The sequence below is a fragment of the Platalea leucorodia genome (assembly GCF_965183815.1).
Source record: "Platalea leucorodia genome assembly, chromosome: 14".
Lineage (NCBI taxonomy): Eukaryota > Metazoa > Chordata > Aves > Pelecaniformes > Threskiornithidae > Platalea > Platalea leucorodia.
In genome coordinates this window covers 13,597,043-13,617,709 of record NC_138836.1, presented here as the reverse complement: position 1 = coordinate 13,617,709, position 20,667 = coordinate 13,597,043, and the positions used below count along the sequence as shown (strand labels likewise).

Below are 20,667 nucleotides of genomic sequence, written 5' to 3'. Positions count from 1 at the left end.
CAGCAGCAAGTATCTCCATTCAGGACGGCGGCATTGAATAATTTGATAAAACGGCGTGCTGTCAGGTGAGGCATGAGGCCTGTTGATTTTCTGTGGAGCTGTATTTGAGAGGCCACGGCAGTAAGCAGTCCGTTCATTAATAAACTATGAAACGAGGGGGAAAGGTTGCAATGCCACCAACTTCCCACTGACCTAAAAAGAGAGCGGCTTTTTGCTGCGGCTCCTGCCGCGCGTGCTGGGGTGCAGCTCCGAGCCTCCCGTGGCTGCAGGCCCCCTCCCGGTCCCGTGGCGGTTCTCGCCCAGGCCACAGCCCAAGCAGTTCTCGGTGTCGGTAGCTGGGCTCCTGCGCCCGTCGTCTGCCCTCTCCCGGGGACCGTGGCTCCCAGGGGCGCTTCTTTCCCGTTTATTTTTTGCTAACGAGTCCGTATAGCAAAAAGAGAACAGGCCCTGATCCTTTCTTCTTTTGTATTTTTTTTGCTGTTTCTTCTGGGCTTGCAAACATCAAAACTGAAGGGCATTTCCCAGAGTTTGATATTAAGATCGCTTCCCAGTGTAATTTTATTTCTCCTCCTAAGAGGCTGTGTAGCATTAAAGGAATGCCACGAACAAGTATATTTTCATAGGTTAGCTGTTTCAGTGCTTTGGCTACTGTGCCAGGTTTTGGGTTTTTTTAAAAATACTGTGCGTGTGTGCAATGACACTTTTTGGAGTGACAGCCGTTGTATTTCCATGGCAGCAAGGGTTGTGCTTTTATTAGCCTTCACTCCAGCTACTTTCTCTGGTTTTGTTTTGATAATGAATCAACGTTTCGTAGCTTTTTGTGCTCTTGAGCACCAGCTTGCTAATCTTTCTGAACTGGTTTTTACCACATCATGTGTTGGGTACAAAGTGCCCTTCAAGGGACACGTGAGACTTGAACGTGGAATAAAATGTCATGTGTAAAAGCAACAAAAGCGTGCGCATTACACAGTTTACTGCCTATCCTGTACTTGACAGGTCGCATTTAGAGGGTTTAATGGGTGGTGTATGTGGTATTCAAGAGTATTCTGAATAAAAGCGGAGGGTAGCGTGCTCCCAAGGAAGCGGAGGAGGATAAAGGAGAGGACGCCGCGTTGTCCGAAGGGCCGGTTCTTCCTCTGGCCGGCGCGGTGTGCGCCGGCGCCGGGACTGCAGGCGGGGTCCGGGCGCTGAGCTCCCGGCCGGCTCCCGGTCCAGGGCAGGGTTAGGTTTGCATCGCCGGCCCCTTTGCTGACGAGAAATCGGAACTCGGATTGAATCGTCTCAGTGGCAATTTTCACACGACCTATAAATGAAGACAGATATAACTTTACCAGAGACTTTTGTCAGCAGATATTCCTGATGTGTATTTTCTTTACTAGTATATATCAGAACAGACTTCTCAGGATACTGACCTTGATTTTTTCATATCAATGATTCTGTCTTATACTGTGAATCTCAATGTATAGGACACCAGAAATTAATGTGCATATGATTTTTCTTCTTTTGTAACCCATATGTAAAGCTCAAGCTGTGATGTTCCAAAAAAAGTCTGCTTTATGATTACTGGTGAAATTACTGTATTGTATCTTTCTGATTGAATAAATTTGGGCAAAATAAGAAATGGCAGCAGTTCAACTATGAGATATGAGGAAGTAAAAAAAAAAAAAAAAAGAAATATCAAGAACTCAAAGGAGAGTCTTATCTGATGAGCTTCAAAACAGTGTTAAAACTGGCTTATTCAAATCCAATATCCTTTCAGTTTTAGACATGTATTTTATACTTCAGGGGAAAGTTGCCTGCTTTAACAAGACTGTTTTTGCTAAATTTGCTAAATTGACCTTATTAAATTTTGGGACTGTGTTTAAAAACAGAATAACACATTTTTGAAACTGAATTTATTAAAAAAAAAAAAGTGTGGTGTTTTGTTTTTTTTTTCTTTTTTAAAAGAAGCACTTTGGATTACAGTGCTGTCTGCTATAGCCCAGGAAAAAGAACAAAAATGGATAAAGTGAGACCTGGTGACATTTCAAACTGCTTTGGACATTTGAATATGAGAATATGTGAATATTTGAATATGTGGAACAGTTTGATGGTATTTGACAGTTCACTGTGTCTGCTGATAGAAGAATTGATACTCATCAGGTTAAAGTAGCAAGGAGGTAGGTTAGGGAAAAAAAAAACCCAACGCGGAGGGAAGTGGTGCTTTGTGCCCTGGGTAGTTACGCTGTGGAAACTGTGGTGTGCAGTATTGTGGGTGTTACAAATGTGGAGGTGATGAGGAAGAGTGTGGACAAGTTACTGGAGGGAAGGGTCCGGTACTGCCGCGTACGGGGAGCAGCTCTGGGCGAGGAGGTCGGTGGGTGCGCGGCCGGGAGGGTGCTGAGCAGCAGGGCATACGCTTTGCCTGATGGCGTACGGTGCCTTAAACCCTCACGCAGGCCACGGGGGCACTCAGCAGCGAGGTGGGACGTTTGCTCTGGCAACGTGTGGTTGCTCCGGTAATGAGCGAAGAAAGCACTCCCCACCCCACATCATTTCAGGAAAGGCAGGGACAGACATACAAGCAAAATCGGGTATAAGCCGCCTGCCCCTCGGCATCGCGCCATGGAGAAAGGCACACCGCAAGTGGGTTCCACCTTCTGATGTGATGGGGTGGGGTGGGATAAAATCCTGATGTTGATTAGCGTGTGTCTGGGTTGAAGACTGTTAGCTGGGGTGCTGTTGATGGATGGAAGTGAGTCCTTCAATGATTACTAGATTTTTTTTTTTTAGGCAGTTCCTAATGGCTGTATGAGTAAAAGGATGACACTGAAAAGCTTAAGTGCTGGATGGCATACTAAATTCTGCTTTCCGTTAGTGAACATAAACTTTCCTTTCAGTTCTTACTAGATTTTAATATTTTTAACCTAAACACAAAATGGTGGAGTCTATGATTTTAGTTCGATAGGGAACTCTGGTGCAATTGTTACATTTCTCAGTGAGGTTAAATTTACTATTTATTGTAATTCATATCTGAGGCTGTATTGGGTTCTTTTAGTTAAATAGCTTCTTTCACTTAATGTTCAGAAGTGTCAACAGTAACTCGGAATACCTGTTTTGGAGGGAAAGCAACATTTCACAATATAACACAGCTAATTTATAGATGCAACAGGGACTAAAGCTGGCAGTTAGCTGGAGGCGAAGCATGAAGAGCATCCGCTGGATGTCTCATGGCAAGAGGACCACTTGAAAGTTAGAAACAGTTCGTTGTAGAAGTGTCTTGGGGTTTCTCAAGTATCAGCAGAATAAAGCTGATGTGATTCTTACCAGCTTTTGTCCATAAATCTGGAATTTGAATTGTTTGCTGTACTTTATAGCTCTGCTTGTTCAGTCTGTTTCCTCATCCTCAAGCCCTGGAAGAAGAAAGTTTGATTAGAGAGAGGGCTGGCCAGAAGTGGCCATGGACTTGCACAAGTAAACGTTAGCTCTCACAGGCACTGGTCGCTTCTCATGAGAGTGTTCAAAAGAAAGTAATGAAAATCAGAGTGGGTCTGCATCTCCAGACGGTCCCTGGCCCTCCCAGGAGTACACAAACCTGATTATGCTAGGAAGAGAAGAATGGCCGTTTGATCCTGCCTGGCATCGTTCACAGGTGTGAGACTTTTAGGTAAATACAGATTCAAAACAGTGTGTGACCATGGCTTGTACCCCCTGGGAAGGATTTATAAAATGCCTGGAAAGTGTTTCCCTACGGGAGAGGGAAGCCACGGGGATTCTCGTAAGTTACCAGCCGGAGGGAGCTGTAGCTCGCGGGCCAAGCGTTCCGGAGCCGTTTTGTTTCTCCAGGGATGCTGAACCCTTGCATCTCCTAAGCAATTGGGAGTTACGGGTGCTGAGCAGCAATACCAGTGTGCCTGTTGCAATACCTGCTGCCCTGCGTGCCCTCAAGGGTCTTGAGGGTCAAAGTGGCGTCTTGACCATTTCAAGACAGTCTGGGAAGCGGTGGCTATGTCAGCTAGGTTTTGATGAGCTACAGAGCGCGTTTCCATGTTCATGCTGAGCAGTTCACGTAGCGATGAGCTTTCAAGGGCATGGACTGTGTGATCCCCACATGCTCCTGTGCCCAGAGCAGTCCAGCACTGGGGAGATGCAAACAAAAGAAAAGTAAGAAACAGCGGTCTTAGAGGGATGGCAAAATGAAATTTCTTGCAGAGGTAGCTGATTTGGTGGGTTACAGCCAGCTGTTTTGTGCGTCTGATTTAATGCTCTGGTTCCAGGGTAACTGGAAAGTAGTGGTGTCGTTGAAGGAGGCAGCGCTGCTTTTCTCACCCTTTCCTGCGCTAGCTCGTGGTGCGAGCAGCTGGCGGCGAGGGTGGTCGGGGCGGCCGTCCGGGTTATAATTAACCCGGGGGGGGGGAAAGTCAGGGTAGAGCACCTGTGGGAAAGGCAGGGCTGCTGCTTCTGGGGGTAACCCGCGTGTGAAGTAACTGGGGATCCTGCTGTGCTGATTCTCTGCGATGGCAGGTCTTCCTTCGGTGTGATGTTACAGTGCCGAGCACAGTGAGACCCATGTCCTAGGGTCAGGGTCTGCAAATAATGCTGCAGAATAAATGCATAGTATTAAAAAGCACTTTCTTACAGTAATAAAAAGGTGTAGTAATAAAAAGGCAACTTGTTGTCATTGGTGTTCCTGCACTGGGGAAGGAAAAGGTTTGCATGTCCTTCTCCAGGTGAGTGCGTGTCAAGGAGCAGAGCGCTTTGAGCTGGGTGGTAGAAGGAGACCAGAGCTCTCGACAGAAGTTACCCCTCCTGCCTGTGATTCGTGTGCTGGAGCCGAGCTCTTCAGAGGCTTGTTTTCATCCTAGCTAGAAACACTGGGATTTTACTCATCTGGAACCACACAGAAAAGGAAAACCACAAAACCATCAGCTTCCTGCTCTGCAGGTTAACGTGATGCAGATCTTCATTTCTTTATACTCGCACTTTCTGCACAGTGTTTGCTCTCATTAGGAATGGCTATATTAAGATCAGTAGTTTTTTTTTTTTTTTTTTTTTTTTATATCCTCTTAGATCCATCCTCTCTACACTGACCAGATGCAAGTTCTTTTTTTAAAGTTGCATCAACCCATATACCAAAGCCGTAGTCTCTGTAGTTCGTTGCTGCAGATGCCTTGGCTGTTGGGTCAGAGTCAGAGTTGGCTGTGTGCAGCTATCCAGTTCTTCCTTTGGGAAGATATTTAAATGCTCTAACACTTCCATCTGTATTATCTTCGCTAACAGAAATGAAGATTTCTGCCACATAGGTAAAGATGCACAAAAATTATGAGAGCAGCCAGCTGTTGGCCTGTTGGAGGCAGTTTCAGCAATCTGCCGAGCTCTTGAAGGCGGCAGAACTGTGACCACGTCCCTTGCTGCACCCAGCCTTCAGCTGGGGTGTGGAAGAGGTTTGGTACCTGCTGCCTTCTGTCCCTCCAGCGCAGCAGTGAGGTTCACTCCTGGCATTTCAGGTGTTTCAGCAGTTGAATGAAAACGTTGAGCAAGAGTGCCATCACGGTGCGTCTTTCTGAAGAGGTTTCGATGCTGCCAGGCTATGAAAGCTGCAAATTCTTTTGGAAACACCGATCAGTGGATGTTGACCGGCATGCCTCGGCAGTGTGAAATGGGGGCTCCTTCCTATGCTCTTCTTCTTGCCACAGCATATCACTCGTTCATATTGAAGGCTTCAGAAGACGGCATAAAGCTTGAATTTTTCTGAGCGCACAAGATGTTAATTTTTTTTTTCCCGTAAGAAAAACCTGAACCCAAAAGCTGGTGGTCACAGTGCAGTGGTGTTATGTTTAGTAGGGCCTCTGAGTGCTCATTAAAAGTGCATTATTTTGGTGCGCTGGGCTGTTTCTGCTGGATTTCAGCATGAAGAAGGGTTTGAACAAAGTAGTGGAAAGTAAACCAAAGTTTGCTTAAGTTTTCAGGTTTTTTGCCCCCCCCCCCCCCCCCCCTTTTGTTTGCTGTTCCTTGCAGTGTGAATTTTCCTTCATTTTTTCCCTCTCCAATTCCTTGAAAAGCAAAGTAATTGTGGTGCTCAGAGAAGAGCTACAACGTGGTAGCGGGGGACTTGTGGCCATGGTGAACTCATGCTGGGCAGACACGGCGGTGGGTTGCATTTGTCCGTTGCAGCGTCGAGGATCTGCTGTCCTGCAAGACAAGGAGGGAGCGCGCGTGGACCCAGTGGAGGCAACCAGACCTGTTGCATGGCCGTGGTGAGGTCCATGCTGCTGCTGCGCTGGACGGGGCTGCGGAAATTCAACAAATTGAGGTTGTGTCTCAAATGCAAGTGCCAGGGAAGGACCCGCGCAACAGGGGGAGAGGGCGGATGGTGACAGGGTGTTGGGCATGGGTGGCAGCTCCTGTCTCTTCTGACAGCCTGCACGTAGCTGAGCTGCTGGGTTTGGCTCGTGGTGCACAAAGTGTCTTCGTGTCTGAGGGCTGGAGAGCCAAGTGTTGGGTCAGGTTGTGTGAACAGCGGCCGACCTGGCATGACGGGGTCTGAAAGCTCACAAGGAGACAGGGGGCTGGGATATGATCAGGGAAGTGAAACCCAGCGGTGGAATAGAGGGATACCATGGTTGGCTGAGGAGGTCCTTGAGCTGAAAGTGGTTGGAGGCTGAGAGAATATCTGAAAGAAGGATGGCATGGGGTTGGTTATTGCTCTCTTCACTGGCATCTTCTCAGGGCCATGGTGGGGCGCAGGACGCTGTGCTAGATGGACCACTGCAGCTGTTCTTACGCTTTATGTCTTTGAGTTTAGCCCTTACCTCTTGAATTAAGACATCTTTTTCTGAAATTCCAAATTGGAAAAATAAAAAGATAGACCATTGCCTATTTACAGGTACTGTTTTTGGAGCTTAGCATAAAATTGCCTTGGATTTAGTGTGTAAAAGTTCTCTGAAGAAGGAGTTAAAAATAAAAAAGTACTTTCAAAGACAACTAAAAGCTTTTGTATGTTCTGTAGACTTGTGTTTTGATTTCTTGCTTAGCAGTTGGCACATACCTCAATTATAACTCAGCAGAACTAAGCAAAAATGCTTTTTGGGACCGTATGTTCCTAGGCGTTTTTAAGATCCAGACCAAAATCTTTCCCAGTGCAACAATGCAGATAGATAAATATTTTTTGAAGAACCTTGCATCTGAGACCAGGCTTTCAGAAAGGCTCAGCTCTTCTTTAAGTCTGTAAAAGCAGTGATTAAATGTTCCTAGGGCACCTGGCAGCTCACAAACAAGGAAACCAGCTCACATGAAGCAGATCCTAACTTGAAAATTTGGCTAGGTATATTTTTAGCTATGCATAGATATCAGGTGATAGTATTTGGAAAAATAAGCACATATTGCAAAGTTTTAGATCCAACCAATGGAGATCTGCTGCCCTTGCATTGCAGAGGATTATTTCTTGTGGGAATAGTGGTCAAGTGGAGGAGCTGCCCGGTGCTGGGACCAAAGCATCACCCCTGCCCAGTGGAGTCTGGAGCGTGTTAAAAGCTTGCTCCAGTACGAGTCTCTTCACCCTATCACAAGTTGTTTCCAACGTTTTATTTGTGCCTGTTAGCGCAGCTTTAACATTTTCATGCACGCACGCTCTCTTGGCTTTACCTTTTTAGTTATTCAACCAGTTGGTGACAGGTAACACTGCTGCTAAGTACTCTTTTTTTCCCTTGACTCCGAAGGGTTCCCAAGATGTTCCTCTCGGCCTTCCCTTGCTGTTTTTTGACTGGTCGTTGTTTCAAAACAACTTAATCCATTTTCTTAAATATGCTCTGTGTGTGTGTGCTCCATGTACCTCTCATGGCTTAGTGGTAAAATGAGGTGACAGCATTGCAGTGGTGGCATCCATGTGTGTGTGCGGTGCGCACCGCTCGCATGGCTTACGGGTGAAGCAAGGAGACAGCGCTGCAGTGGTGGCATCCTTAGGTCGTCCTTAGGCTGAGGTCTGGCTGGGCGCGTGGTGCTGACGTTTCGCGCTTTGCTCCCTGCCTCGTTGGCTCCTCCTGTGCTGCTGAGCTGCATCTTGGGTTGCCTTCTCAGGGAGAAGGTTGTGTCCTGTCCTGCCGCCTGCCCGGCTGCCTGCAGTGCCGTCCAAGCTCCCACCCGAGCCGACGGCCTGTCTGTGTCCCCTGGTAGCGCTTTGGTACCTACGCACGTCGCACACGGCTGCCAAGGGTTCGTTTTAAGGGGAGACGTGAACGTGAGAGTTGCACTGGGAGCAGGATCTCTTGGGGTCGGCGTTGCCTGACTGACCCTGTGCCAAAACCACTTGTAGAAAAGCAGCGCTTTGTCAGGTGTTGTCCTCCACATATGATATGAAGCTCAAAAAATACCTGCTTGGTTTAACAGACTTAACTGAGAGAGGCAAAAATGAAGCCTCCTGTGCCACAGGGATGTGGAGCAAAATGTTCTGCGGCGGGGGAGAGCAGGACCGGGACAGGGAGGGAGAAGGCAGGGGCAGGGACGCTGAAGTCCCTTTCACAGCTTGCTTCTTCCTGAAAGGTAGCAGACGACACCTGATGAACAAAGGGCTGGAAACCTCCCGTGCGATGGCCCTTGGGAGAAAAGTAAGAGGCAAGAGAGGGAGAGAAGTGTAAGAGGAGGAGTGAGATGTTTCCCTTGTTTCTGTTGGCATCTTGGGGAACATTTTGCTTAAATGAGTCCAGATTTGCTCTGCTAATCCCACCTGAGACATCAGCGAGTCACCACCCCACGGACCTCTTTTCTGTTAGAGAGTTATCAGCACTTACAGGTAGGAGATCCAGAACTGCTGTGTCAGGAGATGCCTCCTGGCTTGGTGGCCGAGGGCTTTCCTCGTCCTTCCCTACGGACATCAGGGCAGCGATTCCTAACTCCCAGCGCTGTTTCTGGCTTTCAGCCTGATCTGCTTATGGTCTCTTTTGTCTGCAGAATTAAAAAACCTTCTATACTAACGCTAAGGTGGGCAGAATTGGTCGTTCCCCCCAAAATAATTGTGCCTTAAAATGGAAGAAGCCCCCCCAGTCCTCTGGTTCCTGCTCTTCCCGACTCGTGGCTGTAGGGCTCTCGGCGGCTGGGTCCGAGGTGTTCATCGGAGCCGGTGGGATGCAGGCTGTGATTGACATTGCCACTTTTCTGGCATAAGATAGCTAGAGGGATGATGGAAACATGCTTGTTGCTTTATCCAAAGAAACTAAATCCTTTCCATTGACCTTAAGCAAAGGCCTCAAGGGCACATTTTTTCCTTGCTTTTAGTCTAAGTACAGGCTCCTAAAATTAAGAAGAAAAAAAAAATGAACCAAACCTGTTCGCAGTCCTCCTTCCTACAGTATATTTTATAATTCTTGCTGTGCTGTTTCATAATGAAAAAGTACCTGGCACAGCCCTTTGCATAATTTATTATTGTTTTACATCAGGAAGGGCTCCAGGTGCCTTGCAATAAATTTCGCAGGGCAGCGTCACCATTTCCTTCTGACAACCGCTCCAGTACAGTCTCCGCAGGATTATACCGTGGCTGCCTCAGAGACGGGGAGCGTGAACATTTTGCAATATTGGTTGCTGAAACGAAGCGCTGCTTTGAGAGCAGCCCCCTTTCCAGAGACGTCTGGTCCGGCGGCACCTCCCGCGTGCTGGCCGGTTGAAGGTGCCTGGGACAACTGGACCCTGGGTTCTTTCCGTCGGTGTTTCACCAGGCTTGGCTCGTGTCTGCAACTATGAGCGGTGTGTTAAATAATGGTCTCCAGCGAAAAGTTGCCTGAGCTCCAGTTTAGGAGGAAAGCTGCTGTCTAAGGCCAGCGCTACGCTCTCCTCTGCCGGCGGAGAGCTGCCCGTCGCAGCCTGGCACGAGCGTGGTTGCGCACCTTGCGCATGTGCGGCCACGCGCTGTTATATTCAGCACGCAACGCTTGCCCAGGCGCAGATTTAAGCTCTTTTACCACAGCTGATCTGCTCCCGAGACACGGGTAGTTTTAACTCTGTTTATGGCTATTCATACGAATGGTATTTCCATGCAGGGTAGTATCAGGGCTAATAAGTGCTAAAGGTTAACGGTGGATTTTGGAGATTTCAGAGACTTCATTCTCAGGTCTTTACTGCTGGGAGTTTCCAGTCTGAGGGAACTAATCTTAATCTGATTGCAAGTTCTTGCACTTGAAGCCTAACCTACTTTAGCCAGGCTTCACAGAGGAGGTATTTATAGCAGCTGTTGCAAGTGCTGCTGGATGTAGCATAAATCACGTATTGCAAGTTGCGGAGGTGCGTGTCTGCTGGTGCGGGAAGCGTCTGTGCAACTGTGAGCTGCCTCCCAGCCTTAAATCACCAAGATGTCCTGCTAGCTTTTTGTTCAGTACAAGTGTTTTACTGTGGGGGGTTCATGAGGGTAACGGCCGGTAACCCTGCCAGAGTCCCGGCTGATCTGGGCTTGGGTGGTTTTGTGCTCCCGAAGTGGAAGCACGCTTGAGGCTGTAGGTGAATTATGGATAAATACTTGTTCTAATGAGGTGACTTCTAAAAATGAGCATACTTAGCACATTCCCGTAGTGCAAAATCGTCATCTCAGATTTGAATGCTGACTCTTGGATTATACTAAATTGAAGGTTTCATTGAAGGGCAGCGAATGTCAGTAACAGACAGACATACTGAAAATACCTGTACCCCTGAAAGTGAGTTTCTATAATTACAGTTCTTAAAACTAATAACTCAACCCCCAGGCCTCTCCTTTCATTGAGATCCCCAAATAAACTGTGCTATTTGCTGAAGTTCTCCATGTTTCGTTTCAAAATTTGAGTAGTTTTTTCTTGAAAAATGGTCTGTCTTGAGGGCAAGGCTGGAAACCTATTTTACTCCCAAATTAGTTGTGCTGATGTGGGAGTGCATCCATGAGCAAGACTGGAAAGGAAGGAAATGCAGCTGAAAAATTGTAGGTTGGAAGGGTCTGTGGGAAGGCAGCGCTGTGCTGGCAGCGACAGGGATAACGAGCCGTGAATCCTGGGTGCCTTCAGGACGTCAGCAGCTGCGGGGCTGCAGCTCCGAACACGGTAAACGTTCCTCTGCTGTCTCTACGTCAAAGCAAGCGTTTTGTTAACAGACAAGATCTAACAACTTGGGTAGTAAGAGCTGGTGGAAGAGCAGAGAGATCTGTGGTGTTGTGTTTTTTATTTTTTTCCATCTTAGGTGAGGGTTGGCACAAGCTTTACTTTGAGATGCCCTGGAAAAGATCGGGCCTGATATTTTGCAGTTTTCTTCTAAGAAGATAACCTGAAACATTCAACTCCCTTCCCAAACAGACCCAACCCATCTGGCCTCCTGACATCCCTTCCTCCGTGTTTTCTCCATCTTTTTGTTGACATGTTTTCATTTTACCAGGGAGAGGTAAAAAGGTTGCACGGTTCATTGCAAATCCTTTGGTCATCTTCCTGCTGTTTGCTGCCATAACTCATTTTCCTGTGGTTGTATTTCTTTTTTTCTGGTTATACTAGAGCAAGGAAATAGAGCGTAGACTTGGTTCCTGGCGTATTGCTACTCCACAAACAGCAGAGAGACTTCAGCGTCTGACCAGGGAGAACAGCCACCTTTGCACTATGACAGTCACACTCACACTGTGACAACAAGATCATCTTGAGTGCCATTACGCGGCATGTGCTGGACAACCGGGGGATCCGGCTCGGCCAGCATGGGTTTATGAAAGGGAGGTCCTGCTTCACTAACCTGGTCTCCTTCTATGACAAGGTGACCTGCTTAGTGGATGAGGGGAAGGCTGTGGATGGTGTCTACTTGGACTTTAGTAAGGCCTTTGACACTGTCTCCCACAGCATTCTCCTGGAGAAGCTGGCTGCTCACGGCTTGGATGGGTGCACTCTGCGCTGGGTTAAAAACTGGCTGGACGGCCGAGCCCAGAGAGTGGTGGAGCCCCGGGGCTCAGTGCTGGGGCCGGTCCTGTTCAGTAACTTCATTGATGATCTGGATGAGGGGATGGAGGGCACCCTCAGCCAGTTTGCAGATGACACCAAGTTGGGTGGGAGTGTCGATCTGCTGGGGGGTAGGAGGCTCTGCAGAGGGACCTGGCCAGGCTGGGGCGATGGGCCCAGGCCAGCTGTATGAGATTCAACAAGGCTCAGGGCCGGGTCCTGCACTTGGGTGACAACAACCCCAGGCAGTGCTACAGGCTGGGGGAGGAGCGGCTGGGAGCTGCCTGGTGGAAAAGGACCTGGGGGTGTTGGCTGACAGCTGCCTGAACGTGAGCCAGCAGTGTGCCCAGGTGGCCAAGAGGGCCAATAACATCCTGGCTTGTATCAGGAATGGTGTGGCCAGCAGGAGCAGGGAGGTGATAGTGCCCCTGCGCTGGGCACTGGTGAGGCCGCCCCTCGAGTGCTGTGCTCAGCGCTGGGCCCCGCACCCCAAGGCGGCCATGGAGGGGCTGGAGCGTGGCCAGAGCAGGGCAGCGAGGCTGGGGCAGGGGCTGGAGCACAAGGCTGGGGAGGAGCGGCTGGGGGAGCTGGGGGGGCTCAGCCTGGAGAAGAGGAGGCTGAGGGGAGCCCTCATCGCTCTCTGCAACGGCCTGAAAGGAGGCTGGAGCCGGGGGGGTCGGTCTCGTCTCCCTAGTAACGAGTGATAGAACGAGAGGGAACGGCCTCAAGTTGTGCCGGGGGAGGTTTAGGTTGGATATTAGGAAAAACTTCTTCACCGAAAGGGCTGTCAGGCCCTGGCACAGGCTGCCCAGGGCAGGGGTTGAGTCTCCATCCCTGGAGGTATTTAAAAGATGTGTAGATGTGGTGCTTAGGGTCATGGTTTAGTGGTGGGCTTGGCAGTGCTGGGTTAACGGTTGGACTCAATGATCTTACAGATCTTTTCCAACCTTAACGATTCTATGATTCTATGATAACAAGATGCTGATATTGCAGATTTGAACCAAGTGGAAAGCATTTTGGCAGGGATCAATTTGTATCCCTGCAAGACAGAAACCTTGAAAAAAATTCATTAAACTACTGCTGTTTTGAAAATGTTACTGCTTGGAAAGTGAGCATTTTCACAGGCATAACCTGAACATAGTTAGCAGTGTTGTTGAGGTGTGCAGGGATGGGGCTGAGGAAATTCTAGGAAGAAAAAAGGATTGCTTTCTCCAACAGGAGGTGACTCAGAGGCTTGAGGAAATCATAGATGTCCTAGGTGAAGTAAAAATAGTAATACAGAATATATAAAGGAGGAATACTTTTGGACTGCACGTTATCTGCAGAATAGCTGTTTCTTCTTGTGTGGAGACTCGTTGGCTGTGACTGTGGTAAAGGGGCCTCAAAAAGAGTGATGAGAGCCTAATTGCAGAGCCAAGTGCTTGGATTAATCCTAGTGATGGATAGCAGCACATAAATAATTATACACTTAACCTAGCATCCAGTTACCAGCGCAGCAAGAAACAAATGCCTGCTATGAGCCTGAATTATTCTGCTGTGGCCGTTGTGTAGGTGGGTCTCCAGTGCGAGCTTGGCAAGGCTTCCCGGGCGCCTTCACTGTGTCCGTTTTGGTGACAGTCTATGAAATGCCAAGGGATGGGTGTTCGTGGAGTAGCAGGACACAAAGGATCACGTCCTCCCTTACCTCAGTTCCACGTGGCGGCCTGTTGCTAAAACAACAACATCCTTTTAAAAATGGATTTGAGGAAAAGAATACCATCATTTTATGGCTGCAGTGATTTGAAATAAGGATTGCTAGCCTTAAGGATAGAAGATTAAATTATTTGCAATCGGAAAGCTATTTCGGCTGTCTTTTTCTTCTCTGAGAGCAGCATAACTTAGGATACAATCCTGTTTAGATTCCTTCAAAACATAAGCAAATACTTCCCTTACGACTTCAGCTCAGCCAAAGCCAAGACCATCCTGCATTCAAACATAGTCTGGACTTAGTATAGCCATTAACGTACAGCTGAACAAATCCACTAGTCAAAATTGGGAAGACCGAAGTCAAGAAACTTCATAGTCTCAGGTCTGATTTTGAGGATTAACCTAATTTATGAAAAAGCGGTATGTTCCAAACTTTGGTTTTGGTTTCTTCCAAATCATTGCTTCTCCTGTTATCTTTACTTTTATAGTTCTCAGAGAAGTAGATGTTGTAGTGGTCAATATTAGAATTACGTATTAAGGCAGCAAAACCTTTAAAGGACTTTTAATTTACGTAAGGTGGATATTTCTGCAGCACATTTTAGGACAATTTTGAACACACAACCTTGATGGTGATAGGGGCATTAGCAAATTTCAGAAGCAACATTAACCCCAGGCCTCTTTATTATAGCGGAACAGGGTTGTCCGAATTAAATCTGTGCACAGGAAAATCACCAGCTAAACTCTTGCATCTAAAGAGGCTCTTTTGCCTCCAGTGAGTTTTGAGTGATGTTTCTGCGAGGAATAGGGGCTTGGAGCTGCCAAAAGTTTTTTTGGGATGAAACACAAGACTTGGAGAGTATGTAGCTGAAGTACTCGATTTTTGAAAGGCTGCTGGAGAAGACAGCTTGCTTTGACTCTGGTCAGACTTCTCGTTCATTTGAGTGTGTTGCTTCATTTGCAGCACGCGTTTCCATGTGACTTGCGCTGAATGGAAATTCCCAGCATTTCTCAGGACGTCCCTTTCTCCCCCATCACGTTCCTTGTTCATCGCCTGAGCAAAAGCAAACCATCCTATTTGCTTTCCAGGGGCAGGTTATGCTTCTGTGTGTGTTGGATTTGTAGAAAATCCAGCTGTAGATGGTGGATCGACATCGTTGAAAGTATTCTTACAAACCTACTGGGATAGAAACCAATAGACTGACGTTTAACAGTAATAAAAAAATGTTCTGTCACAGTGTGAAAACAGGAGGAAACTTGGTGTAGAAAGTTTGCAAGTTTTCTGATGGGAGTTTATAGTTAATTGTGTCATTTTCAGTGTTGGGCCACTTCAAAGACCCACGCTCTTCTAAGTTGTATAAACATTGCTGTTAGAAAGGGAAAATCTCATGACACTGTGTTATTGCCCTTGAAAGAGGGCTAGTGTTTCAGGCATGTGAATAAAACAAAGCTAGAAGAAAGATGACCGCTGTAAATCCCTGGACCCAGTCCAAGAGCAGAGTTTATACTGCGGTAACAGGACAAGCGAGCGAGGGGCTGTATGACCGCTATCTGCAGGTGCCTGCCCAGCTCCGCCACCCGCGCCCGTCCGCACAGCGGCAGGGGAGGACCTGAGGAGGGCGGGCGAGCAGGGGGAGGTTTCTGGCACATGGACCGGCTGGTAAGTGTTGGCATCGCCCAGGTCCTCGGCAGTCGTGAACTCAGTCTGGTTTTGCTCTGTGTAGGAAGGGAGGTGCCATCGGGGATGTAGTCAGAAGAGTTTGCGGAGGTTGGTCAGGCGGCGGCACAGTGTTGCGGGTGTGTGACGGGTCGTGCGCTGGCAGAGGGTCCTGCCAGGAAACCTGCGGTTACTCTGTGGTGTCAGGCCTGCCCGCAGCCGTACGCTTCGGAGCAGCCTTGCAGGACTTCTCAAGAGGCAGACATAAGGTACAGATTGCTCTGCCTCTCTGTTGGCTAGCAGTATTGGTAGTGTTAGCTTTGAATAGATTCTTATGATGGCGGTGGTGAGGCACTAGAACAGGTTGCCCAGAGAATGGATGCCCCATCATTGGCAGTGTTCAAAGTCAGGTTGGATGGGGCTTTGAGCAACCTGACCTAGTGAAAGATGTCCCTGTCCATGGCAGGGGTGTTGGACTAGGTGGTCTTTGGAGCTCCCTTCCAACCCAAACCATTCTATGAATATTCCTGTTGGTCATGCATGGTCTGATCTTTCAGAACATTGTGGATGATTGACATCAAAGATGTGGAGAGGTGATAAGTTCTGTGGAAAATGGTAGACTCTCATCTTGTTTTTGCCACCTTTTTGGTTTTGTTCAACTCCTTTATTTCTGGGTCACGTATAAGGGGAAATTGAGCTCTTTGGCTTCTTTTAAGTGATTCTTCTGCAGTTCATTGGGCACATGTGCTGCAAGAGCTTGAGCTTAGAAACTCACTACAAGAAAGATATTGAGGTGCTGGAGCGCATCCAAAGAAGAGCAACAATGCTGATGAAAGGTCTAGAGCACAAGTCTGATGAGGAGCGGCTGAGGGAGCTGGGGGGGCTCAGCCTGGAGAAGAGGAGGCTGAGGGGAGCCCTCATCGCTCTCTGCAAGGGCCTGAAAGGAGGCTGGAGCGGGGGGGTCGGTCTCTGCTCCCAAGTAACAAGTAATAGGATGAGGGGAAATGGCCTCAAGTTGCACCCGGGGAGGTTTAGATTGGATACTAGGAAAAATGTCCTCACCGAAAGAGTTGTCAGGCCCTGGCACAGGCTGCCGAGGGAGGTGGTTGAGTCCCCATCCCTGGAGGTGTTTAAAAGACGGGTAGATATGGTGCTTAGGACCATGGTTTTAGTGGTGAACTGGCAGTGCTGGGTTAATGGTTGGACTTGATGATCTTAAAGGTCCTTTCCAACTTAAATGATTCTATGATCCTTGTAATATTTCATGCCCTGAAATTACTGGAAAGTGCTTTGACCTGTAAGTAGTCTTTTCTCTTTTTTTTGGTCTTGGAGTTACCCAAAACACCTCTTTGTGCAAGGTAGAAGAATGCTGCAGAGCAGGATGGTGCCTTCTGGCTTTTCCCAGGAGGGCTGTGAGATGGTTGGGAATACGACACCCGCTCTAGGGTGCAGGCAAAGGAAGGTTGTTGGAGGAATCCAGGTATTGTGTCAACTTTCAGGTGGCCGGTGCCTCCAGGGATGAACAGCAGTGAGTTGTTAAGACATCGCCCAGGCAGCAGGAAGCCCAGGGGGGTTCAGCTGTGGGCTCCTGGCAAGGTGGGGTGGAAGAGGCCGCCGTCTCGGTGTGTTTTGGTGGAGAGGAGCGCAGGTTTCCTGCGGCCGAATGGGAACAAGACAGGGTCTTCTACATCCCAGTGGGAGGGCTGAGAAGGGACATCTCCCTTTGTAGTCCCTGATCCTGCTGTTGCTCAACCAGGTCATCTCAGCTTCAATGAAAAATACACAGCCAGTGGCTGGAGCAGTGACCAGGACCACTTCTACCCTACTATATTTTCTTCTTCCCCATGCTTTCTCACTTGGCTGCAGAGCAAAGCCTTCTCTCACCTGGTCACCCCTCCGATGGGCTGAATTTTGCTCTCTGCTTGGCGACCCGCTTGGCAGAAGGAGCGCACAGCAGATCTCCTCCGTCCTCACTCAAGCCTGGTTGTCTCCATTTGCTGTTAGGCTGAGGAGGGTCAGGAATCCCATCAGCCCTCGTACGGTTGGGGCGTTACAGAAAAGCCATCCCAAGGTCCCCTTTCACCTCCCCAGCGCCGTCCACCCCGGGTGGTCTGGTGGCATGCCCAGGCTGTGCCGAGCAGGTTGGGCCCCTTTGCCACCATGGCTGAAATTGAGCCTGCCGGCATGGATCCATCTAACAGAGTGGTTGTACACGGAGGATGCTCGGGGCCCTGGTGTGGGGGTGCCCCGTAGCCCTGGCAGCTGATGCTGTCACAGGAGGTGCTTTGGACACCTCACTTTGGTGACTGACTTCAAATGAGACGGGGAAAGACCTTGGGGTGAGAGCTGACTCCCATTGCTCCATCCCTGTGTCCCTAACACAAGCTATGATTTGCTAATGTTGTTGTGAAATGCGTTTTCCTTTTCTTACAATATGTTTATCTTTTTTCCTGTTTATTTCCTGGTGCTCTTAATATTTTGTTGCTGACAAAAAGTTTACTTTATGTTCGTTGTCTCCCAGGTAAACGCAAAGCGCTGAAGTTAAATTTTGCAAATCCACCTTTCAAGTCCACAGCAAGATTTACTCTAAACACTTCTGGAGTTCCTTTCCAAAATCCACACATGTGAGTATAAAGCCAAAGGCACAACTAGTGGAACAACTTTGAAAGTATTTTGCCAACAGGCAGTGTTATTTTAATGCAGTTTGATTACTTCAGTTATTTGTAGGTTGCTCCAATCTGTCAGTTGTAGAAGACTTTTTTTGGTGTCCCTGTCCCTCCCCATCCCCCCCCATCCCCTCCCTCCCTGAATTAAAAAAAGGTTAAATTTGGTATTTTCCTGTTTTACACTGGAGCTACTGCCTTCCAGAATTGATTAAATTGAGATAAATTGTAGCTGCTAATGCAAGATATGCATTAGATATATATAATGAGAGATGAGATATACAATGAAGTTATACAAGATATGGAATGAAGGTCCAGACCTATTCACTGTCATTTTCCTGTCTCTTTATTCAGTGCTTATTACTTTTTGTTAGAGAGAAGTTCTTGTTTCTGTGTTACTTGTAAAAGACATAACCGCGAAAGATTTTTTTTTTTCAGCACTAAAATAAACAAAGATCTGAGGTTATTGTCATTGTACCAAGACGGAGATGTCAGGGAGTTACGCAGTGATTAGCTCGGACTGAGTTTTCCAGATAGCTAGCTACAGGAGATCCCTGTCCAAAGTTTGAATGCAAGTGTGGCACAGAGCTGTTCCTGACGCTAGTAAATAACAGCAGTACATCATCACAGAAAATATTAGCTTTGTATCCTCAGATCCACCAATCTAGACGGATGGGTGACGCACCCACAGCCTATACGTGTGGCAGAATGCAGCTAGCGTGCAACGATGTCCCCAGTTTTTCCTCTCTGAGTTCCCTGGCAGGTCTCAAGCGTTTTGTCAGTGGCAAGTCTCAGAAACTGCCCCTGCAGCTTCCCCCGCTGCCTGGGCTCTCCAGGGTGTCCCTGGTTATAGGCTGCTTCTGCTTGGCTCTGCATGTCGCTGCCTCTCTCTCTGAGCTCAGTGCCTTCTGCTTCCCCAGGATACACCCTCTGGGGTCTGTTCCTATCTCTGGTAGCTTCTTTATGCTGGGGATTTTCAAGGAAGCCTTTAACGAGTTAGAAACATGTTTCTGAAGAGTTATCAACGGTAATTACAACATCTAGAAATTTTATAGACCACTTTAGATGATTCTTCTTCTCATCCCAAGTGACCTTTCCAGCAAGTCTTCTTCTCTCCTTCTCTGTTTTTCTCTCCGAAATAGAGTATTCTCACTGGTTGTAGAGCTAGCATTTATATATTCGCTTTTTGTGTGTCTCCCTCAACATCATCAAACCCTTGTAACGATTTTCTGTAGAACCCCATCTGGGACTCTTTCCTCTCTCAAACCTCCCCATGTCCATTAAATAAATGACTTAGCCTCAGCTAGTGAGTTCCCACCATCAGCCATCTGTAGGGATTTGACCTTTCTGTGTTTATCTACACGGATTTCTGTCTTGGATTCACTGGAAGTCACGGTGGCTCCTGTCTAGCACAGTAGAGCTTTCGTTGTTAGTTGGTGACATCTTAAGTTTCGTGTTTGTGCAAGTAACTGTCAACGTTGTCCATTAAGAAGGTGCTGCTCTGTCTTCGTGGGAGTTGCGGTTGTTGGCAGGGGTTGGATCCTGGGCTGGTTAATGATGTAACTGGTTCTGAAGTGTTTTGGGTTACATATGATAGCTGTTCAGGTGTCAAAAATGATGGTGATGTGTCTGTGCTAAAGCTTTCTTGGGAGGCTACAAGCTGTAATAGCCATTTCTATTTGAAAGAGGTGGATGCCGTTGGTTGGATTGCTTTTTCTGTGTTGAGGCTGACTAAGCTTGGGTACAGCTAATTCATCCTCCCATCCTTTGTGTTGTCCATAGTGGATGCTGTTCCTCAAAAGCAACGTTCACATTTCATGGTTGCACGCTTCTCTCAAGTGTTTGTCTTGCAGCTGGTGCATCACAGTGATGTCTCTGCATTTCCCGCCTGCTTCCCGGAGAGGCTGGAATGTTTTTTCCTCTGTTGTCTAGAAACCTTTCTAGACTTCACATTTGAATTGGATATTCCAGACCTCCTGGCCCGGATGCGTTCCCGATGCAAGGTCTGTTTCTGTTCACTGAATCACTTCTCCTCCCCAGCCTGATGGAGCAGAGTGGCCTCGGTGCCCTCCCGAGATGAGCGCTGGCTCGATGCTGCTGGGGATTTCCCTGTGCAGACCCTGTTGGTCCAGATGGGTGGATCTGAAGATACAGAGAGGTCAATTTCTCACATGAAATTTGGGTTTCTGTGACTTGGATCCACCGATCCGGAGGTGTCCCGTTGCTCCTGCCTCCAGGAGGGCAGAGGGTCCTGTCATCAAATGCCCGTTGCCTGTGCCGAGCTCTGGCTGGGGCGCGAGAGGAGGCAGCCAGCCGTGTCCTGCAGCTGCTATGAGATGTAAATTGCCTATTAGCTGTATTTTGCTTGATTAACAGGTTTTGGTCGGGGAACTGATCAGGCTGGATTGGTGGATGTTCAGGTAAGAATGTGGTTTCTTGCTACGTAGACAGAAAGCAAAGGAGCAAATGGAGCTCCTTGTGCCCATGCATGTGTTAGGAGGGAGGAAACCTCTGCATAAACTGCATCACTGGAGCAAAGGCACTGCTGCTGAGGAGGGAAGGCATGTCGTGCCAGAGGTGGCCTTGGAAATTTCAGGATATTGGGTGTAGCTGTGCCTCAGCGCCGAAGCTCTGTACCCTGGTAAAATGGGTACAGACCCCACGTACCCCGTCAAGGTGTGATTCGGCTTTCGTTTTACAGTTTGTTTCTCAGTCTGAGAGGTCTTGGGAGTGTTGGAAAAGAAGTTGGGGAGTGTGGAGGAAA

General features: G+C 48.1%; 1 protein-coding gene across 4 annotated transcripts in view; it reads left to right on the top strand.

Moving 5' to 3' along the window:
• Positions 1-20,667, top strand: part of MAP2K4 (mitogen-activated protein kinase kinase 4) — a 102,585-nt gene that overhangs the window by 21,627 nt on the left and 60,291 nt on the right. For all 4 annotated transcript variants that reach the window (XR_014229711.1, XM_082326499.1, XM_082326498.1 and 1 more), the window contains exon 2: positions 17,762-17,864. Coding sequence is in view for 3 of the 4 variants with exons in the window: in XM_082326499.1 (XP_082182625.1) it covers positions 17,762-17,864 (103 nt within the window). In the remaining variant the exon portion in view is untranslated. The remainder of the gene's footprint in view (positions 1-17,761; positions 17,865-20,667) is intronic.